We start from the raw sequence: 21,181 nt of genomic DNA on the forward strand, positions 1-21,181 counted from the left end.
GTAAAGATGGAATGTTTTGTACTTCGTTTGTATACTCTTAATATTCCTTGCAGTTTTAATTTGTGCACTCAGTACTCTTTCAGCTTAATTCGTGGTTTCTATCTGCTTAATGTCATCTTACTGCACTTTGTAGTACTCTTTACAGTGATTCCACGACAGAGCTTTCAGTATCTGTTGCATTATGATACAGCTCCCATTTCCCTCTGTGTAATCCTAATACCATCAGATATCCAAATAAATAAATAGATGCCTCCGTAGGCAAGTGGTTAGCTCACTGCCTTTGGAGCAAAAAGCCCTGGGTTCGATTCCCGGTACCTCTTTGGAGTTTTCTGAGGTAGAGGAGGCTGGAACGACTTCACTCAGTCTCGTGAGGCCAAATGAGGAGCTGCTGGAATAAAGAAGCAGCGGCAGCAGCAGGACGATAACGGCTGGAGGGGCTGGTCACGTGCTGACCACGTGCCAGCCGGCCGGAGTGGCCGTGCGGTTCTAGGCGCTACAGTCTGGAACCGCGCCACCTCTGCGATCGCAGGTTCGAATCCTGCCTCGTGCATGGATGTGTGTGATGTCCTTAGGTTAGTTAGGTTTAAGTAGTTCTAAGTTCTAGGGGACTGATGACCTCAGAAGTTAAGTCGCATTGTGCTCAGAGCCATTTGAACCAACCACGTGCCCCACGGTCGCAGGTGCTCCCCCCTGTGTACTCAAGTAGACACCCGCTGGCCAGTCGGAACTGGCTGAAGGCCTAATCTGTAATTAGTGTTTACGTTGATGTTGCCATTGTATTTATGTTTGTGCTATAAAATGACAAAGAGCTTCCAAAGAAAACAATGAAATATAATTGAAGAAAAAACATATTTTCGTCGTTCAAGGCGCAATCTTCACTTCAAACGACTCTTTTGATACCACAGCTGTCTACAGCACACGGGAACTTGTATCCCAAAATTATACTGGAGTTGGGTCTCCCTTCGCTATTGAATGCAATGTGTGAAGGCACTGTGTGGTTGGCTGTGCTGAGTTCTTACGCAGTGCAATATTGTGTTTGCGATATTATGGCTGTGACTCGGCAGCCTAGTGGTACATTGCCAGCTCACAGATGCAGAGGGCTTGGGTTTCATCCTGAGTCAGTCCTACGACTTTTATCTGTCACTTACCACTTCTTTCACCTCTCGTAATGACTACTGAGGTGAAAAATGCCGATTTGCACAATGGCTCGCATTCCACATTACACTGTAGCGCGTCCAGTAACTGACTCGATAGCTCATTCAGTGGTCGGAAGAAGACAACGAAGTACCATCTCCAATAGGAACAACGTGGTCTTCAAAACAACATTCAGGTTGATGAAAACTTTACTTTATACAAAAGGGAGATAGTGTGTCAAATCTGTCATCAGCGCATAACCTGCCCCTCACGCACAGAGCCAAGTGTGGCTCTTAATTTCACACCCCCATACATCACTGGGTGGATAATATTTACGTATGTTTCGCATTGTTGTACGGCTTTTTTCCCAGTGGTGAATCTTCTGACTTGATGCGGCACGCCACGAATTACTCTCCTGTGTCAAGCTTTTAACCTTTTCATTTCAAGACAGCTTCTTGCAATCTACGTCCTGGATGTGCTGGATGTATTCCAATCTCCGTCGTTTTTACCCTCTACAGCTTCCTCTACCACCACGGGAGTTATTCACTGATGTCATAAGAGATGCCCTACCACCCTCTCCCTTCTTCTTATCAGTGTTTACCATACATTCATTTCTTCTCCGAGTCTGCGGAGTAACTGCTCATCCCTTACGTTGTCATTCCACTTAATTTTCAACATTCGCCTGTAGCACCACATCTCAAATCCTTCGATTCTCTTCTGTAGCGGTTATCCCACAGTTCATGATTCGCTACTATACAGTGCTGTGCTCCAACTTCTTCCTCAAATTGAGTTTGATACTAGTAGACTTCTCTTGGCCAGGAATACCCTTTTTTCCAGTGCTGGTCTGCTTTTTACGTCCTTCTTGCTCTGTCCTTCATGGGTTATTTTGCTGTGCAGGTACAAAAATTCCTTACCTTCATCTATTTCGTACTCAGCAACTCTAATTTTAAGTTTCTAGCTCTTCTCATTTCTCCTCACCGTTGTCTTATTTGGATTTCCTCTCAATCCATATTCTGTACTCAATAGGCTCTTCGTTCCATTCAATACATGGTGTAATTCTTCTCCACTTTCAGTGAGGATAAAAGGGTCATTGCTTCTTCGATGTATACATTGAAAAGTAGGGGTAAAAGATTACATGCCTGTCTTACACCCTTTTTAACCCGAACACAAGGCTCTTGGTATTCCACTCCCATTGTTGCCTCTTGATTCTGCTACATATTGTGTATCATTCGTATTCGGATGGCACATAGTCCGGTGATCTTCTCTTGCCACTGAATACTGGTGATGAAACTGTCTTTCATTACCAGGAGACTAACCCTCCATTAATATGTCGGACATCATTGGAGAGATGTCAGTTAGCGATATCGTAGACCGAGATAAGGTTATCTTCTAGCAGTAATATACCTTTGCCATAACTGATATGAGTTTTGTTACGGTCTGATAGTATTTGGCCATAGTTACAAAAACCTTTTTTTGGATATTACCGATTGTTTTGTTGCATCACTTTTACTGTATGCGTTAAAGTCACGGCTTAACATTCCACTCTTATGTCCCATGTTATTCGAACATATAGATTCAGATTCGCAAGTCTCCGCTAAACACAGAATATCCATAATTGTCATTCAGTGAACAAGTATTCGGAAGTCACAAATGTGAACTTTTTCAGGTGCGATAATAATCTCCCTTACTGTAGTGTCATGCAAAAAAAAAGTTCGCAAATTGGCTTTATATCTCGAAGTAGGTCAGTGAATCAGATTATAAGGTCTAATTTATTTTCCTGTAAATTATTTGATTACATTTGTCTCAAGGAGATTGATTATGCATGATATTCTCCATACTGTTTCCACGCGGTCTGGAAGATTTGTCTCATAGGTGATTCAAAGATTGCTCATAACATCATTGGGTGAATTTTTAAAGTCATTTCATCTGCAGCTTGCTAAAAGTGCCAGTTGTCTTCTTTATACGAAAAATGTGAGTGAAATCACGCTCCCATTTCTACCTGATTCTCCACAGAAACTAAGCACACCAAACGATACCGTAAAAGAGACTAAGAAGTTTGAATTACTGTTGGCGTACTATAACTATTTACGCTTTTTGTGGAAGCATGTAAGTGAGTTCGAATAGACTGTCGTTAGCGTCACTTGTCGTGGATTCAGGCATGGACTTTCCTCAGAGGGGAGTGTATCAACGCTGCGAATGTGTACAGATAGGTTTTATACGGGTTTCGACGTGTTAGGGTGTGATGACCTATCTAAAATAGTGCCATACAAACATTTAACATGAATTATAGCGTGTACATAAGTTTACAAAAAAAATGGTTCAAATGGCTCTGAGCACAATGCGACTGAGGTCATCAGTGGCCTAGAACTTAGAACTAATCAAACCTAACTAACCTAAGGACATCACACACATCCATGCCCGAGGCAGGATTCGAACCTGCGACCGTAGCGGTCGCTCGGCTCCAGACTGTAGCGCCTAGAACTGCACGGCCACTCCGGGCGGCCATAAGTTTACAGTCCGATAAAAAATTAAGAAGTGAGAAACTCAATTTTTGAAATAATTTATAAATAATTCGTAAACTATAAGGAAATTCTTTTAGCTCTGCGATGAAAATTGGAAAATATCTCAGACACTTTCAGCTAACGGCTTGGGTGATCACGGATTAATGGTTCAAAGGAGTCGTACTTATTATTACTGTTGCCAGTTCGGCCTTCTTGGTTTCGCTTTCGTTTGAAAATTTAACAGTAATTCTGAACACGTGTCGACTGTTTTGCAGTCATAACTATATTTTGATACAAACGTAATTCACGATTGCATAATACATTGCTTGGCAAAAGAAGCACTCAGAAGCGGAGGAGTAAACGAACTGAAACTTCACGAGTTGAGAGAGTGTGCGATGTTATTTCAGTGATCACAGAATCGAGTCAAATTTACGAATAACTCGGCAGCATAAGCCCACTTAATCAGCGGGACTTTGCATCCCCTCTGACCTGGATGCATCAGTTGGGTAGTGCGTCGTAAGTCGTTGCATCCTGTCCTGAAGCAAGCTGGTCCACAACTATTCCAAATGGTCATTGACATCCCGGGTGTTGGCGCTGGGACTGTTGATATTTTTGAAAATATTGGGAATCCGATAGACCGATATTTAAAAAAGTACCGTTATCGGCTCTCGGTATATCGAAAAATGCATCAATATATCGACGTACCGCTTTATAAAAACATCGGCTCCAGATTGTAAATATATTTCCACTTTTAGAGGTGTATATTTAGTATTGATTTATTATCAGACATTCTGTACATAAACAACACCCTGCTTATCTATCTTAGATCAAGAACTGAAACGATGCACGCTCACGCTTGCCGATAACCACTTTGCTAACAAATGGAACTGGACGTAACTGGCACAGTGAGAGGTGTCCGATGCGGCTGCTTTAGGTTTCGTAATATGTCGGATTTTTCGGAACACATCATGTCGACTTCCCTATTTCTTTATTTCTGCGAACGCCAGTGAGCTAGCAGTCGTAGTGTCAAAACTAAGTTGTGAAATTAAGCGTTGCAGTTTCTGATGGTAGCGCCGAGCTCCGATTACATCGGCATTTCCCCTCGCACGTCTCCGTCCACCGCAAAAGACCAGTCTTGCCATATATATTTTTGTTCATCATTTTCAGCAACTGTTTTTGTCAATACCGATGTGAAGAAGTAGCACAGTAGTTGCGCTATTTCTTCACATCGAAAATATTGTTGTTCTATCCAACCCTCCCTCCCTCCCCCCTCACCCCCCCCCCCGTATGGTGGGTACGTGTGCCAAGCTACGTCCCACCATGTTTCTGGGTGCTTAATTTCCTTTTTGGTCAGCAGTGTAGTTCTAATTTATTTCCAGTTCCACAGTCTGTTGCAACAGGTTGTTGTTGTTGTTGTGGTCTTCGGTCCTGAGACTGGTTTGATGCAGCTCTCCATGCTACTCTATCCTGTGCAAGCTGCTTCATCTTCCAGTACGTACTGCAGCCTACATCCTTCTGAATCTGCTTAGTGTATTCATCTCTTGGTCTCCCTCTACGATTTTTACCCTCCACGCTGCCCTCAAATACTAAACTGGTGATCCCTTGATGCCTCAGAACATGTCCTACCAACCGATCCCTTCTTCTAGTCAGGTTGTGCCAGAAGCTTCTCTTCTCCCCAATCCTATTCAATACTTCCTCATTAGTTATGTGATCTACCCACCTAATCTTCATCATTCTTCTGTAGCACCACATTTCGAAAGCTTCTATTCTCTTCTTGTCCAAACTATTTATCGTCCATGTTTCACTTCCGTACATTGCTACACTCCATACAAATACTTTCAGAAACGACTTCCTGACACTTAAGCCTATACTCGATGTTAACAAATTTCTCTTCTTCAGAAACGCTTTCCTTGCCATTGCCAGTCTACATTTTATATCCTCTCTACTTCGACTATCATCAGTTATTTTTCTCCCCAAATAGCAAAACTCCTTTACTACTTTAAGTGTCTCATTTCCTAATCTAATTCCCTCAGCATCACCCGATTTAATCTGACTACATTCCATTATCCTCGTTTTGCTTTTGTTGATCATCTTATATCCTCCTTTCAAGACACTGTCCATTCCGTTCAACTGCTCTTCCAAGTCCTTTGCTGTCTCTGACAGAATTACAATGTCATCGGCGAGCCTTAAAGTTTTTATTCCTTCTCCATGGATTTTAATACCTACTCCGAATTTTTCTTTTGTTTCCTTTACTGCTTGCTCAATATACAGATTGAACAACATCGGGGAGAGGCTACAACCCTGTCTCACTCCCTTCCCAACCACTGCTTCCCTTTGATGTCCCTCGACTCTTATAACTGCCATCTGGTTTCTGTACAAATTGTAAATAGCTTTTCGCTCCCTGTATTTTACCCCTGCCACCTTCAGAATTTGAAAGAGAGTATTCCAGTCAACATTGTCAAAAGATTTCTCTAAGTCTACAAATGCTAGAAACGTAGGTTTGCCTTTCCTTAATCTATTTTATAAGATAAGTCGCAGGGTCAGTATTGCGTCATGTGTTCCAACATTTCTACGGAATCCAAACTGATCTTCCACGAGGTCGGTTTTGACGAGTTTTTCCATTCGTCTGTAAAGAATTCATGTTAGTATTTTGCAGCAGTGGCTTATTAAACTGATAGTTCAGTAATTTTCACATCTGGCAACTCCTGCTTTCTTTGGGATTGGAATTATTATATTCTTCTTAAAAGTCTGAGGGTATTTCGCCTGTCTCATACATTTTACTCACCAGATGGTAGAGTTTTGTCAGAACTCGCTCTCCCAAGGCTGTCAGTAGTTCTAATGGAATGTTGTCTACTCCCGGAGCTTTGTTGCGACTGAGGTCTTTCAGTGCACTGTCAAACTCTTCACGCAGTATCATATTTCCCATTTCATCTTCATCTACATCCTCTTCCATTTCCATAATATTGTCCTCAAGAACATCGCTCTTGTATAGATCCTCTGTATACTCCTTCCACCTTTCTGCTTTCCCTTCTTTGCTTAGAACTGGGTTTCCATCTGAGCTCTTGATATTCATGTAAGTGGTTCTCCTTTCTCCAAAGGTCTCTTTAATTTTCCTGTAGGCAGTATCTATCTTACCCGTAGTGAGATAAGCCTCTACATCCTTACATTTGTCCTCTAGCCATCCCTGCTTATACATTTTGCACTTCCTGTCGATATCATTTTTGAGACGTTTGTGTACCTTTTTGCCTGCTTCATTTACTGCATTTTTATATTTTCTCCTTTCATCAATTAAATTCAATATTTCTTCTGTTACCCAACAGGTTACGTTTCGATAATGTAATGCACTTTCTTCTATCTAAGAAAATTTCATTTCGCAGTTCTGCTTATTAGGCTAGGAATTAAAGCACCAATATTGTTATCAACGTTTTTGTTACTACATGTACGGTAGTGTCATCATTTGAGCCACATGTTGGCAAACCCTGAGGGGCAGAAGATGATGATAGCATGAAGCGTAGCGTCCTTATGGTATTCATGCTGCAAGGCATTTTTAAGCCTCTGATTTTTATCACGGACTCAATCGTAACAGGGCCGCCGGGGATCGGACGCGGCCAGAGAGTTCCATATCAGCGCAATCTCTCACAGATTACGTAACGCCTTCTTCCGAGAGTGCGGGGGGCTGCGTCTTCTATTGTGTTGTGATGTGTTGTGCATGAGACAATGGAAGGTCTTGCCAGGCGGGGACAGGTTTTACCACTGCGCAGAGCCCCCTGTGTCCTTGTTTCTGCAGTGAGCTGCAAGTACCATGAGTTCACTTTGCTTCTCCATTCTTTATTTACTGTTTCGTATTCAGAAAAAATAACAACCTCAAGCGTATCTTCTGTTGGGTTCAAATGGCTCTGACCACTATGGGACTCAACTGCTGTGGTCATCAGTCCCCTAGAACTTAGAACTACTTAAACCTAACTAACCTAAGGACATCACAAACATCCATGCCCGAGACAGGATTCGAACCTGCGACCGTAGCAGTCCCGCGGTTCCGGACTGAGCGCCTAGAACCGCTAGACCACCGCGGCCGGCGTATCTCCTGTTCTTACCAACCACAGGCAACTAACTATTGTTTGTCACGTTCACAAACCGCTGACAATAACAAGGATCAGAATTCTGAAAAGCATTCTGTTCGTACCACAGAAATTTTCTGCGGTTGTCCTAGGAATATTAGACTACAAAATAATGTGGAACTAAAAAGTCTGGAATTTTGTGGTAAGGTCTTATGGGACCAAACTGCTGAGGTCATCGGTCCCTAAGCTTACACACTACTTAATCTAACTTAAACTAACTTACACTAAGGACGGCACATACACCCATGTCCTAGGTAGGACGCGAACCTCCGACGGGAGAAGCCGCGCGGACCGTGACTAGGCGCCAAGACCGCTCGGCTACCCCGCGGGGCTTCGAACTAAAACAGCCGTCGCACCATTGCGAGTTTAACCGGTCCTTTTGTAAACGTGTCCCGTATCTGCACTAATTCATTTCATCAGACTGGAAACGAGTAACGTGTTTTCAGGAAGTAATATCTCGTAATCAACGGAGAAATCAGTAATAGGAATTGAAAAATTTCTTCATAGCTAAACATTGCTCCTTGTTCCTGTGAACGCGACTCTGGCTAAAACTTCGGTGAGCCAGATACTTGTGTCAGTGCTGTTTCTATTGTGGTGTGAATTCTGCAATATAACTGGAAGAAAAATAGTGCCTTCATATATTATGGCTGGAATGATTTGAAAGAGATAGTATCGACAGCAATTGAGAGGTATATACCACATAAATTAATAAGTGATGGTACTGATTCCCTATGGTACACAAAACGGATCAGATCGCTGTTGCAGAAGCAGCGAAAAAACCATGTCAAATTTAAAAGAACACAAAATCCCCAAGACCGGAAAAGTTTTACAGAAGTTCGAGATATAGCACATACTTTAGTGAGAAATGCTTTTAATAATTTCCATGACGAAACTCTGTCTCGAAATCTGGCAGAAAACACAGAGAGATTCTGGTCATACATAAAGCACACCTGTAGCAAACGCAATCAATACCTTCACTGCGCGATAACAACGGTGAAGTCACTGATGACAGTGCCACGAAAGCACAGTTTTCCAAAACTCCTTCACCAAAGAAGACGAAGTAAATATTTCTGAATTCCAATCAAGAACAACTGCCAAGGTGAGAAACATGGAAGTAGATATTTTCGGTATCGCAAAGCAGCTTAAATCACTTAATAAACGCAAGGCTTCAAGTCCAGATTGTATACCACTCAGGTTCCTCTCAGAGCATGCTGAAACAATATCTCTGTATTTAGCAATTACATACAACCGCTCGCTCAGAGAAAGACCCGTACCTACAGACTAGAAAATTGCTCAAGTCACACCAATACCCAAAAAGGGAAGTAGGAGTAATCCGTTGAGTTACGGGCCCATGTCACTAACGTTGGTTTGGAGTAGGGTTTTGGAACATATACCGTATTTGAACATCATCACGTACCTCCAAGAAAATGATTTATTCACGCGTAGTCAGCACGAGTTCAGAAAATATCGTTCTTGCGGAACACGCCTAGCTCTTTATACACATGAAGTAATGAGTGCTATCGACAGGGGATGTCAAATTGACTCCATGTTTTTAGATTTTCAGAAGGCTTTAGACACCGTTCCTCACAACCGTCTTCTGATCAAACTGTCTGCCTACGGAGTATCGCCTCAGTTGTGCGACTGGATTCGTGATTTGCTGTCAGAAAGGTCACAGTTCGTAGTAATAGACGGAAAGTCACCGAGTAAAACAGAAGTAATATCCGGCGTTCCCCAAGGAAGTGCTATAGGCCCTCTATTGTTCCTGATCTATATTGACGACATAGGAGACAATCCGAGTAGCCCTCTTAGATTACTTGCAGATTATGCGGTCATTTACCGTCCTGTAAAGTCATCAGATGACCAAACGAATTGAAAAATGATTTAGATAAGATATCTGTATTGTGCGAAAAGTGGCAATTGACCCTGAATAAAGAAAAGTGCGAAGTTATTCAAATGAGTACTAAAAGAAGTTCGCTAATTTTCGATTACGTGATAAGTCACAGAAATCTGAAGGCTGTAAATTCAATTACATACTTAAGGATTACAATTACAATTACAATAACTCAAACTGGAACGATCGCATAGATAATGTTGTGGGTAAAGCAAATCCAAGACTGCGATTCATTGGCAGAACACTTAGAAGGCGAAACAGGTCTACTAAAGAGACCGCACGCTTGTCCGCCCTGTTCTGTAGTATTGCTGTGCAGTATTGGATCCGCATCAGGTGGGACTGACGGATGACATCGAAAAAGTTTAGAGAAGGGCGACTCTTCTGTATTATCGCGAAATATGGGAGATAGTGCCACAAATATGATACGTGAGTTGCAGTGTCAATAATTGAAACAAAGGTGATTTTCGTTGCGACAGGACCTTTTCATGAAATTTCAACCACCAGTTTTCTCCTCCGATTGCGAAAACATTCTGTTGGCACCCACCCACATACGGAGAAATGATCATCATGATAAAATAAAATAAATCAGGGCTCGTACAGAAAAATTTAAGTGCTCGTTTTTCCCGCGCGTCGTTCGAGAGTGGAACGGTAGAGAGACGGCTTGAAGGTGGTTCATTAAACCCTCTGCCAGACACTTTATTCTGAATAGTAGAGTAATCACGTAGATGTAGATGTATATGTAAAACAGGCGATGAAACCAAAAGTGTCAGTATTCCTCTAATATTACGATTTCAAGCTTTCAGTTCTGAGACGATCGCGGAATTTTATTTTTGTAGTCGGTGTTGAGTACTTAATTTTTGTTTGTTTTTGACATCTACATCTACATCTACATGACTACTCTGCAATTCACATTTAAGTGCTTGGCAGATGGTTCATCGAACCACAATCATACTATGTCTCTCCCATTCCACTCCCGAACTGCGCGCGGGAAAAACGAACAACTAAACCTTTCTGTTCGAGCTCTGATTTCTCTTATTTTATTTTTATGACCATTCCTACCTATGTAGGTTGGGCTCAACAAAGTATTTTCGCATTCGGAAGAGAAAGTGGGTGACTGAAATTTCGTAAATAGATCTCGCCGCGACGAAAAACGTTTTTGCTTTAATGACTTCCATCCCAACTCGCGTATCATATCTGCCACACTCTCTCCCCTATTACGTGATAATACAAAACGAGCTGCCCTTTTTTGCACCCTTTCTATGTCCTCCGTCAGTCCCACCTGGTAAGGATCCCACACCGCGCAGCAGTATTCTAACAGCGGACGAACGAGTGTAGTGTAAGCTGTCTCTTTAGTGGACTTGTTGCATCTTCTAAGTGTCCTGTCAATGAAATGCAACCTTTGGCTCGCCTTCCCCACAATATTATCTATGTGGTGTTTCCAACTGAAGTTGTTCGTAATTTTAACACACAGGTACTTAGTTGAATTGACAGCCTTGAGAATTGTACTATTTATCGAGTAATCGAACTCCAACCGATTTCTTTTGGAACTTATGTGGATCACCTCACACTTTTCGTTATTTAGCGTCAACTGCCACCTGCCACACCATACAGCAATCTTTTCTAAATCGCTTTGCAGCTGATACTGGTCTTCGGATGACCTTACTAGACGATAAATTACAGCATCATCTGCGAACAACCTAAGAGAACTGGCTAGATTGTCACCCAGGTCATTTATATAGATCAGGAACAGCAGAAGTCCCAGGACACTTCCCTCGGGAACACCTGATATCACTTCAGTTTTACTCGATGATTTGCCGTCTATTACTACGAACTGCGACCTTCCTGACAGGAAATCACGAATCCAGTCGCACAACTGAAACGATACCCCATAGGCCCGCAGCTTGATTAGCAGTCGCTTGTGAGGAACGGTGTCAAAAGCTTTCCGGAAATATGGAAATAGGGAATCAACTTGAGATTCCCTGTCGATAGCGGCCATTACTTCATGCGAATAATGAGCTATCTGCATTGCACAAGAACGATGTATTCTGAAACCATGCTGATTACGTATCAATAGATCGTTCCCTTCGAGGTGATTCATAATGTCTGAATACAGTATATGCTCCAAAACCCTACTGCAAACCGATGTCAATGATATAGGTGTGTAGTTCGAGGGATTACTCCTACTACCCTTCTTAAACACTGGTGCGACCTGCGCAATTTTCCAATCTGTAGGTACAGATCTATCGGTGCGCGAGCGGTTGTATATGATTGCTAAGTAGGGAGCTATTGTATCAGCGTAATCTGAAAGGAACCTAATCGGTATACAATCTGGACCTGGAGACTGCTGTGACAAGAATTTCCGATTTTCTTTTGTCTTCGTTTTATTGTGACAAAATGTTCAACTAATTTCGTCATTACTTGACACCTCTTTATCTTTTAGATTTCGTCAAACGGAAAGATGAAATATTCAATAATTATTAATAACTAGAGCACAGATTTTAGATGTAGCTCGTCAGCCGCGTTTACACTTTTCTGAGCGTCAATTCGCATACCACAGTACCCATCACAGATGCTGCCATTCGATTTTCTAAACCTTTATACAATTTTACAATGAGTTGGTAAAGCGTATGGATTTTATAGGTTGCAGGTTTCAATTACAATATGACAGCAGTAGCAGCTATTTTAAGAAAAATATATTCTTGTGAGTAAACTGGCTGTGTTGTCTGTGAACGTGTGCGCTAACGCCGGCTGTTGTCTGTTCGACAGCCCCAGCGAGGTGCCTGTGTACAACATCACGTCGTCGAACCAGAAGCGCATGACGTGGAAGGAGGTGCTGGACTACGGCCGGCAGATCGTCTATGAGTACCCATTCGAGTGGACAGTCTGGTACCCAGACGGCAACATCCGCAGCTCCAAGCTCGTGCACAAGATATGCGTCATCTTCCAGCACTACCTGCCGGCCTACTTCCTCGATTTTCTCTTCTTGATTTTCGTCCAAAAAAGATTGTGAGTACCATTCCGTAAAACTGTCGACTAGAGGTGTATGTAACTCTTCAAGGCAATGAAGATTCTATGAAAGAGAGTAACCTTCAATTGCAAAACGTACCAATACTACGATGGTTGGAACTTTAATAGTGGCATCTATTTATTTACAGCTCGTACAAAATAGATACGTTTTTCAAAGTTTTACTGACCTTCAAAGCACTCACCAGCATTGTGTCTAATCCACCGCCAGCGACGTGGAAGTCGTAGGATACTCTTAGCAGTGCCTGTTGTGTTGACACTTGGAGCTGCGCGGTCTATTGCCCGACCAATTTGTAGCAGTTCTGAAGCGAATGCCGTGAGATGTTTCCTTCAGTTTAGAAATCGAGTTGAACTGAAGAGGGCTTAAGTCAGGGGAGTGCAGAAGGTGGTATAGCACACAGCAACTCAGTCAGTCAAACAAATCACTAACAGCTTGCACTGTACGTGCTTGAGCATTGTCCTCCAAAATTATGGTCAGTTCCTGCATCACTTCTGTCTCTATGGTATTTATTTTTCGAACACAGCCTATGACCAGCTTAGAGACAGAAGTGATCACACTTTCTGCTGGACCTGACCATCATTTTGTAGGATAATGCTCAAGCACATACAGTGCAAGCTGTTACTGATTTGTTTGACTGACGGGGCTGCTAAGAGCTGTACCACCTACCGCACTCCCCTGACTGAAGCCCTCATAAGTTCAGCTCTACTTCTAAACTGAAGGAAACACTTTGCGGCTTTCGCTTCAGAACTGTTACAAATTCGTCGGTCAATAGACCGCGCCGCTCGAACTGTCAACACAACTGGCACTGCTAAGAGTATCCTACGACTTCCACATCGCTGGCAACGGGTTATACACAATGCTGGTGACTACTTTGAAGGTCAGTAAAACTTTGCAACACGTATATATTTTGTAAGAGCTGTAAATACGTAGTTGCCACTATTAAATTTCCAACCTTCGTATAAATTTTAATAATTTAGGAAAAAAAAGAGTTCTGAAAGGCCTTTCAACAATGTAATCATTATTTTTAGCTCTCTACAATCAGTTATACTTTAGTTTAATATCAACATCTTCAAAACATTCAAAGTCCAATTCTCTTATTGCTTTATTAAACCTATCTGGCAAAATAATTTTCAATCTATTATCAAGCTCCATAAAAATTTTCCTTCCAAAATATTTAAATATTCACATCCTGTAATGTAATATAATTCATTTTGTGCTTACTCTCCAATATTTTTAAACAAACCAGAATTGCTTTCATTATGTACCCCTTTCAGAAAAGAATCCATTTATATAGAATAAAAAATAACAATATTAAAAATTTTCACTTAAAATTCTATGCTGAACATCATATGTTAAATTTTTCTTATCATACATGACTATGTATGCAACTGTACCTTCAGAATTTTATCATCAAAAGTAGCAACTAATTTCATTGTAGCTTTCTGTGTCACTAACACATTCATTCTCCTAGACATATTTATAACAAAAATTGGCTAATTCTCAATAAAACTGAAGGGATTAACTGGGACATTGTCACTCAGTTGAGTGACTCTCTTAAATCGAGGGAAAGCCTCATATGTTTTCAGATAATTATTTGCCAGATCAAGATACCAAAATTCTCAAGGAAAAACTTCATTTCTTCCTTTTTTCACATTGATATTTTGTATGTTAACATGATCGAACAAAGAAGACTGAATCAGTTGATTATTTTTTCGATTAGTTTGGAAAACAACAAAAATAAAGTAAGGTGTACGAAATTCAGAAGAATTATTATAATAAGTAATATCTAGTACAGAATTTCTTTATCCTCCTATCTGGCTATTTCAACTGTTTGTGATTCAAAGAAAGAAATTTGAATTTTTGGATTTTTTAATCTTTCTTCTTCTAGCTCTAGTGAATATTCTGGTTCATACTTTATGACAGGAACACAAATTTTCATACATTCTACACTTTTACCTTCTTTTGGAAGTGCATCTTTTATTTCAATTCCAGTATCTTTTTTATCAACCCCTCTAAGAACAGCATCTCCAGAATTTGAACTACAAGTAAAAATTACTGTTAAATCTCCTTCCCACATCACTTCTGTATAAGCTTTGAAGAATCCATCTAACAAATCTAGTGGAAAATGTACTTCATTTTTCTTACTTTTTACCTAATTACTAAGGATATTACCTTCCATAGTTAACCTTTGGGTTATAGTCGAAGTTAATCTCATAAGGACAGAAGATGAAATGAATGGATGTTCCACTGTAGACAAAATATTGTTTCCTTTCTTTCAAGTGATGATCTTGAACAACTTTGCCACATAGTTATGAATTTATTTTTTAATGGATTTTCCATCATATGATGGATAATCTGTATCATCAGCTCTGATAATACTAAAACTTATGTACAATTGTGTATGCTTTGGATGAACCCATCTAGCTCCGATATTTATATTAATCTTCATGTTCTTATTAGGAACATTTAGATTATTTTTACCCTTCTCATTCACAGGTAATGAGTAAAACTGATAACTACCACTTTTGCTCATGATTTAATAAGAATAAAAGTTATTAAGACATTTCTAAAACAACTGTTACATAAGAATCATTAAAAGTCAATCAAATTGTCATTTTCAACAGTTATAGTTATTTCTAAATTTTGAATTTCACCAAAAATACGAATATTTATAGGATAATGTGGTTCTTGACTTATTGGTCCACCAAATTCTGCATTAGGCTTGAATGAGACAGTAATATTAGTTTCTCAATGACAATGATCAGCATGATTTACAAACATCCCATCAGCCAAATTAAAATTTATATTTATTAATTCAAATGGAATAATTTGAGGAACATTGCTAGTAACAGCCTTTTCATTAGCTTCAAATCCAAGCACACTTCCAATACTATCTTTCATATCCATATGTAACTTAACATCACTCTCAATGACAACTCTGTGTAAAATTTCGTCTGCTTTAATGTAAATATTTGTATTTTTTGAATGAATAAATTTTTCCAAGTTTTTTAAACTATATTGACCAATAGGAATTTCTATTGTTTCGTCATCACAATATAATTTATTATGTCTAGATGTAATATTTGGAGTTAAAAAAGTTGAATAAAAACCAACCAGTATTTGGAGTTAAAAAAGTTGAATAAAAACCAACCAGCGCAACATTACTAAAATTATTTCATATAGGTAAAGTTAATCTTTTTTTAGAACAGACAAATTACCAATCAATTGATGTAATCTAATCATTTAGTATTTAAAAGTTTATTTAATTAAATGAGTACTGATTGGGAGCCAAAAATAACAATTTCAGAGAAGAAAAGAAAAATAAACATATTAAACTTTTACCAAATGTGCAATCATAGGACCAACAGGTAGTGGAAAACATACATTAATGATTGACAATTATATTCTAGTTCCAGGATGGTAGAATCGGAATAAAAGTAATCATTTGTACATTTACTCTAAACGTTTAGATCAACTGAAATATCGAGAATTTGTAAGAAGATGTGAAAAAATTGAAGTTAAGTGTAACAAAAAAATTACTAGTTTTATTGAAAATAATGAAGAAATTATTCCATTAAATCAGTGTCAAGAAAACTCAGTAGAAGTATTTGATGACTTCATTCATGAAAATGAGGATGTAATTAGAGAATATTTTACTAGATGAAGACATAAAGGACTAAATTACTTTTATTTGGCTTAGCCATTTTCAAAAATACCGAAACAGTTAGTCAGAGATAATCTTAATTTTTAAATATCGTTAGATAATAATAATAATAATCATCATCATCATCATTTAAGACTGATTATGCCTTTCAGCGTTCAGTCTGGAGCATAGCCCCCCTTATACAGTTCCTCCATGATCCCCTATTCAGTGCTAACATTGGTGCCTCTTTTGATGTTAAACCTATTACTTCAAAATCATTCTTAACCGAACCCAGGTACCTTCTCCTCGGTCTGCCCCGACTCCTCCTACCCTCTACTGCTGAATCCATGAGTCTCTTGGGTAACCTTGCTTCTCCCATGCGTGTAACATGACCCCACCATCTAAGCCTGTTCGCCCTGACTGCTACATCTATAGAGTTCATTCCCAGTTTTTCTTTGATTTCCTCATTGTGGACACCCTCCTGCCATTGTTCCCATCTACTAGTACCTGCAATCATCCTAGCTACTTTCATATCCGTAACCTCAACCTTGTTGATAGGGTAACCTGAATCCACCCAGCTTTCGCTCCCATACAACAAAGTTGGTCGAAAGATTGAACGGTGCACAGATAACTTAGTCTTGGTACTGACTTCCTTCTTGCAGAAGAGAGTAGATCGTAGCTGAGCGCTCACTGCATTAGCTTTGCTACACCTCGCTTCCAGTTCTTTCACTATGTTGCCATCCTGTGAGAATATGCATCCTAAGTACTTGAAACCGTCTACCTGTTCTAACTTTGTTCCTCCTATTTGGCACTCAATCCGTTTATATTTCTTTCCCACTGACATTACTTTCGTTTTGGAGATGCTAATCTTCATACCATAGTCCTTACATTTCTGATCTAGCTCTGAAATATTACTTTGCAAACTATCAATCGAATCTGCCATCACAACTAAGTCATCCGCATATGCAAGACTGCTTATTTTGTGTTCACATATCTTAATCTCACCCAGCCAGTCTACTGTTTTCAACATATGATCCATAAATAATATGAACAACAGTGGAGACAGGTTGCAGCCTTGTCTTACTCCTGAAACTACTCTGAACCATGAACTCAATTTACCGTCAACTCTAACTGCTGCCTGACTATCCATGTAAAGACCTTTAATTGCTTGCAAAAGTTTGCCTCCTATTCCATAATATTGTAGAACAGACAATAACTTCCTCCTAGGAACCCGGTCATATGCCTTTTCTAGATCTATAAAGCATAGATACAATTCCCTGTTCCACTCATAACACTTCTCCATTATTTGCCGTAAGCTAAAGATCTGGTCCTGACAACCTCTAAGAGGCCTAAACCCACACTGATTTTCATCCAATTGGTCCTCAACTAATGCTTGCACTTTCATTTCAACAATACCTGCGAAGATTTTACCCACAATGCTGATTAAAGAGATACCTCTGTAGTTGTTACAATCTTTTCTGTTTCCATGTTTAAAGATTGGTGTGATTACTGCTTTTGTCCAGTCTGATGGAACCTGTCCCGACTCCCAGGCCATTTCAATTATCCTGTGTAGCCATTTAAGACCTGACATTCCACTGTATTTGATGAGTTCCGACTTAATTTCATCCACCCCAGCCGCTTTATTGCACTGCAATCTATTGACCATTTTTTCCACTTCCTCAAATGTGATCCTATTTCCATCATCATTCCTATCCCATTCTACCTCGAAATCTGAAACATTACTGATCGCATTTTCACCTACATTGAGCAACTCTTCAAAATATTCCCTCCATCTGCCCAAGGCATCCACAAGATTCACCAGCAGTTTTCCTGACCTGTCCAAAATACTTGTCATCTCCTTCTTACCTCCCTTTCGAAGACTGCTAATTACACTCCAGAATGGTTTTCCAGCAGCTTGACCCATAGTCTCCCACCTGTTTCCAAAGTCTTCCCACGATTTCTTCTTGGATGCTGCAGTTATCTGTTTGGCTTTGTTTCTTTCTTCAACATAACTTTCTCTGTCTACCTGGGTTCTGGTATGTAGCCATTTTTGGTACGCCTTCTTTTTCCTTTTACAGGCTGCCTTGACTGTATCAGTCCACCAAGCTGTTTGCTTCATCCTACTTTTACACACTACTGTTCCAAGACATTCTTTAGCCACTTCTAGTACTGTGTCCCTGTACCTTGCCCATTCCTTTTCCAATGACTGTAATTGACTACATACAACTAACTGGTACCTTTCTGCGATCGCTGTTATGTACTTGTGCCTGATTTCCTTATCCTGAAGTTTCTCCACTCTTATCCTCCTACATGTGGACCTGACCTCCTGCACTTTCGGCCTCACAATCCCAATTTCACTGCAGATTAAATAATGATCAGTGTCATCAAAGAATCCCCTGAATACACGTGTGTCCCTCACAGCCTTCCTGAATTCCTGATCTGTTATTATATAGTCAATGACAGATCTGGTTCCCCTGCCTTCCCAAGTATACCGGTGAATGTTCTTATGTTTAAAAAAGGAGTTTGTGATTACTAAGCCCATACTGGCACAGAAATCCAAGAGTTGTTTCCCATTCCTGTTGGCCTCCATATCCTCTCCAAATTTACCCATAACCTTTTCATACCCTTCTGTTCGATTTCCAATCCTGGCGTTAAAATCACCCATGAGCAGAACACTGTCCTTGTCCTTTACTCTAACAACTACATCACTGAGTGCCTCATAAAAACTATCCATCTTATCTTGATCTGTCCCTTCACAATGCGAATATACTGACACAATCCTAATTTTCTTGCTAGACACTGTCAAATCTATCCACATCAGTCGTTCGTTTACATACCTTATTGCAACTACGCTGGGTTCCATTTCTTTCCTGATGTAAAGCCCTACACCCCATTGTGCTATTCCTGCTTTGACTCCTGACAGGTAGACCTTATATTCGCCCACTTCCTCTTCTTTCTCACCCCTTACCCAAATGTCACTAACAGCTAAAACGTCCAGCCCCATCTTACTTGCAGCCTCTGCCAGCTCTACCTTCTTCCCAGAGTAGCCCCCATTGATATTAATAGCTCCCCATCTCATTACCATTTGTTTGCCAAGTCGTATCTTAGGAGTCCCTGGTTTGTCAGTTAGAGGTGGGACTCCGTCACCTCCAAAGGTCCGAGGCATTTTGCTCTGATTGTTGCCAGCATCATATTTAAAGTACCAGGGAAGCAGGTTGCTAGCCTTACTTGCCCCGAGTCCCATTGATTTTTACCCCTAACGGTTGAGGGACTAACCAGTGGATTTGGTAGTCTTTGCCGTATAAGCACAAAGGTGACCACGACTCAGAATATGTCCGAGATGCCCAGCCTTATTCCAAAGTAACTGGTATCCTGACTGTGGGGACCACTTACTTGGCCACTCATACGTTGCCTGTGGTTCATCGTTAGATAAGATGACACAAATTTAAATCATATTTATCATGAGTTCATTGGAGGTGATCTAAAGTTTGATGATTTTAAAGAAATGTGTCATAAATGTTGGAATCATCGATTTTGATTTTTTATTATAAACATAACTAGAAAACCAGATTAAGGTACATTCAGAAATAAAATACAACATTTTATAAATGTTTAATAATTTTTATCTCTAATGGTGAAACTCTGATAGCGTTTTACCAGAATATATAAATGAATTTAAAAAAGGTTTTGGTTACATAATAGAATATGAAAAATTAGAAAAAGTAATGAACATTATACTAATTGCCTGTGGTCTGATAAAGAAGCTACATGAGGTCCAGATGCATGTGGTTGCTATTATTTCGATAAGACTAAAATGAGAATGAATTTACTTACTAATTTTTATGAACTTAAATGTTATACATAAACATTAAATGCAACATTAAACATAAATGTGAATGTTAAAGATAAATGTTAAATGTAAATATGTTTTAACTAATGGTTATTCAACCCTAATAAATGTTTGCAAAATATGATCCAGAAGTTGTTAAAGCAGCAAGGTGAAATAGAAGAGTAAAAGAACAGTTAAAAGAAGAGTTAAAAATGGAAGAAACTACCAAGAACGAAGTATGAAAAATATAGAAATGAAGATCAACCGGTTATTGATGCAACTGAAAAAGTTAAACAAGGTATCAAAGGATTAGGTGATAATGTTTTGAAAGTTATTGAAGAAAATAGAAAAGTTGAAAAGCAGATGGTTCCTTATTCTCATTATCAGTTAGAAGAATTTAATGAAATACCACCAATTAAACAATATGAAAGTCCACAACATGACTGTACTTTAAGTGAATCGGAAATGCATGATTTAGTGACGAAGTTTGGAGAATAGAGAGAGAATAAAAAGGATAAATATGTTAAAAAAATACATGTAAGTCAAAGAATGTTAGAATATATATGAATCACAATGAAGATAAAGTTTTTGGATTAAGACCTGTTGGTTCATTTACATTCGTTGGTAAATTATCTGTAACATTTAATGGAGATAAATTAACTATTGGTGATAGGACATATCAAGGTACAGATGGATTATAAATCTTTTAACTGAAAAACAGATAATTATGGAAGATTACATTATTTACAGGTTCTGATTTGTTAAATTATGCAGATATATTATACAATTCAGTAGCATTATATTCTGATAATAATCCAAATAAAATAAAAACGAGTAGAGGAAATAGATACAAATATTTGATAAAGGAAATTATAGATGTCTTTTTTCTAGCACTCAGACAAAAAATTAGATCCTTCATTGCAAATTGAAGGAGAGGAAGTTGGTGATGGCTTAGTAAAAAATGTTCAAAAAAACCAATCGAATATGCCTGGATGAATGATGCCCATAATTAATTGATAGATTAGCTGTGACACATAGGG

At 39.5% G+C, this 21,181-nt stretch overlaps 1 protein-coding gene across 1 annotated transcript in view; it reads left to right on the forward strand.

Annotated features, from left to right (window-relative positions):
- LOC124794934 (putative fatty acyl-CoA reductase CG5065) overlaps positions 1–21,181 on the forward strand; it is a 466,122-nt gene that overhangs the window by 370,208 nt on the left and 74,733 nt on the right. Inside the window, exon 7 of the mRNA XM_047258649.1 lies at positions 12,411–12,650. Coding sequence (XP_047114605.1) covers positions 12,411–12,650 — 240 coding nt within the window. The remainder of the gene's footprint in view (positions 1–12,410; positions 12,651–21,181) is intronic.

The sequence above is a fragment of the Schistocerca piceifrons genome, chromosome 4, assembly GCF_021461385.2.
Source record: "Schistocerca piceifrons isolate TAMUIC-IGC-003096 chromosome 4, iqSchPice1.1, whole genome shotgun sequence".
NCBI classification, from domain to species: domain Eukaryota; kingdom Metazoa; phylum Arthropoda; class Insecta; order Orthoptera; family Acrididae; genus Schistocerca; species Schistocerca piceifrons.